This window comes from Pantherophis guttatus, chromosome 16, assembly GCF_059756535.1.
Source record: "Pantherophis guttatus breed Tessera chromosome 16, ASM5975653v1, whole genome shotgun sequence".
In the NCBI taxonomy this organism is placed as follows: Eukaryota; Metazoa; Chordata; class Lepidosauria; order Squamata; family Colubridae; genus Pantherophis; species Pantherophis guttatus.
Genome location: NC_142078.1, coordinates 8,549,370 through 8,555,369, shown reverse-complemented (window position 1 = coordinate 8,555,369; position 6,000 = coordinate 8,549,370). Strand labels below are relative to the sequence as shown.

The window sequence follows — 6,000 nt, the reverse complement described above, 5'->3', positions numbered from 1 at the left end:
AAGTTGAGCGACTGTGGAAAAAGAAATCGTGTGTTGTCCCGATTGTAATTGGAGCCCTCAGAGCAATACCCAAAGGGCTACCCCGCTATTTAGAAATTCTAAATTTGCCGGACTTGAACATTTTGACTCTGCAAAAAACCACCTTACTCGGAACAGCTTACATCCTCCGACGATACCTGAACAGTTCCTAGGTCCTTGGTTAGGACTCGAGCTGCTGAGCTATTAACCAGCCTCAAAGGCTGTGAATCTCACTAAAGATTAACCAATAAATAATAATAATAATAATAATAGTAATAATAGTAATAGTAAAAATAGAAGCATGTCTAATTTTAGAGTTTCTCAAAGCGCTAAAGTTTTGGTAACTGGACCAAAGTTGGTTAATCGGAGATGTTTTGTTACTCATCCAAAGTAACTTCATCAGTCAAAAATAAAACAAAATTAGTTGGATTAATTCATTCAAAATTACTGGTAATTTTAGAGTTTCCAAATTTCTCTCAGTGTTACAGTACATACGTTGTTTTGCCTGCAAGTACTCTTAACTTTTATGTCTGACTTAAAGGAGATACAGAAGAACGATTCAGCCAGATAACATTATAAGGATCGGGCAAAATCCAATTTAACTGGAACCCAGACAAGCAATCTGGGAAACAGATCTGATTTTTTTTTCTAGGGCACCCATATCACACTGGACCAACAGAATTCGATCCAGTTATTCAGAAGCGTGCCCAGGCTCACAATATCTGTTCCAAACTGATCTGAAATCTGTTTTGACGGGTGAAAAAGCCACAAAGGTATTAATCTGTAAATATAGGAACCGGTTGAATTTAAGCGGACGTGAGATCGAAGTGTAAAACAGGTAATCCTTTGATTTGATTCATATAGCGACCGTCCAGAGTGACGGCACTGAAAACAGGGACTTACGACTGTTTTTCACGCTTATGACTGTCGCAGCGTCCTTGTGGTCACATGATTAAAATGCTTGGCAACTGGCATGTACTTATGACAGTTGCAGTGTCCCCGGGGTCACGTAATTACCATCTGCAACCCTCACACGAGCAAAGTCAACGGGGAAGTCCAATCCACTTAATTATTAAGTGATTCCCTTAACAACTGTGGAAACTGGCTCATATTTATGAGGGTTGCAGTGTCCCGTTGTTACGTGATCCCATTTTGCGACCTTCTGACAAGCAACATCAACGAGGAAGCCAATATTTGAGGGGCTTCCAAAGAGAGGAGGAAGGGGGTCAAGCTCTTTTCCAAAGCACCTGAAGGCCAGACAAGGAATAATGGATGGAAACTGACTAAGGAGAGATTCAACCTTGGAGATTTGGTTGGAGATTCAACCTTAATTCATTTCAAATTTTTGTATTTATGTGTTTTAATCTCGTGGCTGTTCACCGCCCTGAGTCCTTCAGGAGAAGGGCGGTATAGAAATTCAATAAAATAAATAAATAATAAATAAAACCTAGAAATGAGGAACTTTCTGACAGGGAGAACGATCATCCCATGGTTCCAAAGAAGTCGCCTTTGGAAGTTGTAGGAGCTTCATCCCTGGAGGCTTTCAAGAAGAGACTGGATAACCATTTGTCAGAAATGGCCTCGGGTCTCCTGCTTGGGCGGGGGGTTGGACTAGATGACCTACAAGGTCCCTTCCAACTCTTGTCAACCTGTTATGAAAGCGGGGTGGGTGGGAGAAGAAACTCGAGCGAAGTTCAAGAGGCGATAAGGAAGCAGATATATTTTGGGGTAGGGGAAAAGATTTTTCTGACACGACTCCAAAAAAAAACACACATACACACACACATGACAGGCAGGCCAGGAGGTTGGAAGTAAATATGAATGTTTTAATGCACAGAACAACCTGTCAGGATACTGATAGCGACAATCCCCCAAGGAGCCTTTATTTATTTTATTTTATTTTATTTTTTGACACCTGGTGTATGTTTGATACGTACCACCGTTCTCGTAATGTCCCTCTAGCAAAGTTCTTTCTCCGGTTCGCTGTGAACTACTTCAAGGATGCGAGCACCTTTCCAAAAACGTCCTTCTGACTTCCGGCCTAAAATTCTCACGTTACCCAAGCATCGGTTCCCTCGGAGGAAAAAAATCTAAGGTGAGTCAGTCACTGTCGCCCTCCCAAGTCGACCACTTGTGGGTCCTGCCCCCCCCCCCCGCCCCCATCCCACCAGCTGAGCTGTCTCTCCCCCATCTGTGGCTCTCAATTTTGGAGATTTTAATTAGGAGAAACAGAAAAGGAGGTCGCCTTTATTTATTATTTTTTCCCCCTCCCCTTGGATGGAGCGAAACGATGGACTTCCTTCTTAAATAATAATTGTTATTATTTTTTTTTAATAAAAAGAGAGAGAACCCTAAGCAAAGGGAAGGGAGGGAGGGAGGGAGGGATCTGGCTTTGCCCCTAGGATGGCCGTGGATTCTCCAGCTGATTCTCCCGTCCGTCAAATGATAGGTGTACCACATGTCTTTGACTCGCTTGAGCTGGGGTGTGGGGGAGGAGAGTGAGTGCCTCTGCCCCCGTCGTGCCTCAGTTGGCCGGCCCGGTAGGTTGGTTTTTTGTTTTTTTTTCATCGTCCCTTGGAGTCGCCGTACATGTTGCGCAGCAGAGAGATCATCTTCTCTTCGCAGGTGATTTTGGTGTCCTTCAAAACGTTGTACCAAACCATGCCAGGGGATCGGTCCTCCTCGCTCCGACAGAATAAGTAAGGCATGGTGTCAGTCCTGCTCTGGATGTAGACGCTGCGTAGCAAACTCGAACAGTGGTTACTGACTTTCTCCAGCCGTCGTAAGATGAGATGCGCTTTTCTAGAAGGGAAAAAGTAAGGTGGGTGGGAAAGAGAGAGAAAAACCAGCTTTGAAGCTCCGAGGAAGGCAAAGAGGAAGAGGAGGATGGGAAGAGAAACTGCCATTTTTTTTTAGCCGCTGTTACGGTGCGGGAGAACCAGATTTAGTCCATGGTAGCAAAACGATCAAACTCAAAGGGAGGGGAGTTTGTGGAGAAGAGGAGGAGGAGGAGGAGGAGGAGGAGGAGGAGGAGGAGGAGGAGGAGGAGGAGGAGGAGGAGGAGGAGGAGGAGGAGGAGGAGAACTGTGGCATCCTTGGTGGTCTCTGAGCTTGGTGGTTTTCTTGCAGACGTTTCATGACCCAACTAGATAACCTAATCAAGAGGGGGAAGGGGAAGGAGAAGGAGGAGGAGGAGGAGAAAAGGAGAAGGAGGAGGAGGAGGAGAAGGAGAAGGAGAAGGAGAAGGAGAAGATGATGATGATGATGATGACAGTGGGGTCCTTGGTGGCCTCTGAGCTTGGTGGTTTTCTTGCAGACGTTTCACGACCCAACTAGATAACCTAATCAAGAGGAGGAAGGGGAAGGGGAGGAGGAGGAGGAGGAGGAGGAGAAGAAGGAGAAGGAGAAGGAGGAGGAGAAGGAGAAGGAGATGGAGAAGGAGAAGAAGAAGAAGACGATGACAGTGGGGTCCTTGGTGGTCTCTGAGCTTGGTGGTTTTCTTGCAGACATTTCACGACCTAATCAAGAGGAGGAAGGGGAAGGGGAAGCAGGAGGAGGAGGAGGAGGAGGAGAAGAAGAGAAGGAGAAGGAGAAGATGATGATGATTGTGGGGTCCTTGGTGCTCTTTGAGCTTGGTGATTTTCTTGTAGACATTTCATGACCCAACTAGGTAAAATCAGTGCATAAAACATCTGCAAGAAAACCACCACGCTTATAGAGCACTGAGGACCTCATCCAGAATTACTGGGGCTTTGGAACAGCTGCGCTGAATCCCTCTTCATTCCCACCGTACAGCCACAAACATTTTGCTCTTTTTAATTTTCCCATTAGGAGAGAAATAAGCAAAAGCCACTGCTTTTACCCATACCAAAGGAGGGTATTAAGATGTTTAAGGGCCTGGAGACGAAAACATACGAAGAACGGTTGCAGGAATTGGGTACGTCTAGTCTAGTGAAGAGAAGGACCAGGGGGGACAGGATAGCAGCCTTCCAATATCTCAGGGGCTGCCCCAAAGAAGAAAGAGTCAAGCTATTCTCCAAAGCACCTGAAGGCAGGACAAGAAGCGATGGGTGGAACTTATCAAGGAGAGAAGCAACCTAGAACTAAGGAGAAATTTCCTGACGGTGAGAACAATTTAACCAATGGAATAACTCATCACTGAAGGCTGTTAAGAGGAGACTGGAGAGGAGTTAAAAGTTTCAGGAGGGGATTTTGTAGTCTAAGGATAGATAGGCTAATTTAGTTTATGATTGTTAACTGAAATACCCTGTATTTTGCTCTGGGAAGTCTGGGGGGGAGAGGGGTGGATGCGGGGAAGGGGTGGGGGGTGGGGGGGAGAGGGAAAAAGGGTGGGTGGAATATTGGGGGAATTTTTTTTTCCTGTAAAACTTTTCAATTAAAAAAAAAAAAGAAGAGGAGACTGGAGAGCCCCTTGTCTGAAATGTTATAGGATTTCCTGTCTGAGCAGGGGGTTGGACTAGAAGACCTCCATGGTCCCTTCCGAGTCTGTTATTCTGTTATTTCGACTCTGTTTCTCTTTGGAGAGGCTCTAAAGAACTCCAAATAAGTTTCTATTCATCTCCGTTATTCTATTATTCTGCTCGTCGAGGGGAAAAAAAATACAGTAGAATTAAAATGAGTTGAGAGCCGTGGCCTTTGAATTCTTCTCTCCAACCGGATTTCAACACAACCGGAATGTATTTTTGAATTATGAGCCATCTCACCCGATGTAGCTTTTTGAACCAGTCTGTTTCCCCCGCTCCCCAAACTCTAGAATCCCTGTGATGATAGCCTTGGGTGTGGCACATGGGATCCAGGCCTCAGCCAGCTGGCTGGGAGAATCAGCAGCAAAATTTAGCATCTTACGAGTCAGAATAAATCTGGAGGGAAGGTATGAGCGGAGGGAAATGGAACCCGTTGAAGCTTTCCTTAACGACGAATTCCCCCTTTCGGCCAAAAAACCAGATTATGGAGAGATATTTAGGCCAAGCTGCCGAAGTGAGTCACTAGTGTGAAAAGGTTAATGAAGTCATGTCTAAGGAGTAGACTTATCTTTGGCTGACATCTTCCCCTGAGGAAGGGGGGGAAACAAAGAAGAGGGAAGGCTGGGAAGAGGAAGTGGGAGGGGGGGAAATAAGGGAGAGAGGTACCTCCCAGGGCAGGTCAGAAGATAAATCTGAAGGGCAGCCACTTGGATGTCATAAATCATCGGCTAGGTCCTCCCTCTTCCAATCCCTCCCTATGGAGGAGGTCGGACTTTGTCCAAATCTGGAGACGAAATTGGCCAGGATTCCTGACCCTGACCTTACTCCTACCCAGAAAATGGGAAATTTGGGGTGGGGGTGGGGGAAAGGACAGACGGTTAATGAAGTTGCTAAAAAAGGCAGGTCGGGGAAGGGAGGTCATAAATTACCCAGCCGGCCTTCTGCTTCCAACTCATAACCGGCTTCCTCCCACACGAGGCCACCTCTGTTCCACCTTGTCGATGGGGAGGTAACCAGATTATGTGATGATGGAGGGAGAGTTAGATGCCCAGGCTCTAGGGCTCCCCGTTTGCGATGAAATGAACAAGGGGATGGATAAACCAGGGGTGAAAAATCCAGCAGGTTCTGACAGGTTCTGGAGAACCCGTAGTGGAAATTTTGAGTAGTTCGGAGAACAGGCAAATACCACCTCTGGATGGCCCCACCCCCATCTATTCTCTGCCTCTCAAGTCCCAGCTGATCGGGAGGAAATGGGGATTTTGCAGTATCCTTCCCCTGGAGAGTGGGGAGGGAATGGAGATTTTGCAGTATCCTTCTCCATGGAGTGGGGAGGGAATGGAGATTTTGCAGTATCCTTCTCCCTGGAGTGGGGAGGGAATGGAGATTTTGCAGTCTCCTTCCCCCAGGAGTGGGGAGGGAATGGGGATTTTGCAATATCCTCCCCCCAGGAGTGGGGAGGGAATGGAGATTTTGCAGTATTTTTCTCCCAGGAGTGGGG

General features: G+C 46.5%; 1 protein-coding gene across 5 annotated transcripts in view; it reads right to left on the bottom strand.

Annotated features, from left to right (window-relative positions):
- Window positions 1-1,823: 1,823 nt before the first annotated feature.
- The window catches only part of ASTN2 (astrotactin 2), a 433,657-nt gene continuing 429,480 nt past the window's right edge, over window positions 1,824-6,000 (bottom strand). For all 5 annotated transcript variants that reach the window (XM_087880005.1, XM_087880006.1, XM_087880007.1 and 2 more), the window contains exon 23: window positions 1,824-2,820. In XM_087880005.1, coding sequence (XP_087736131.1) covers window positions 2,583-2,820 — 238 coding nt within the window. In that variant the 3' untranslated portion in view covers window positions 1,824-2,582. The remainder of the gene's footprint in view (window positions 2,821-6,000) is intronic.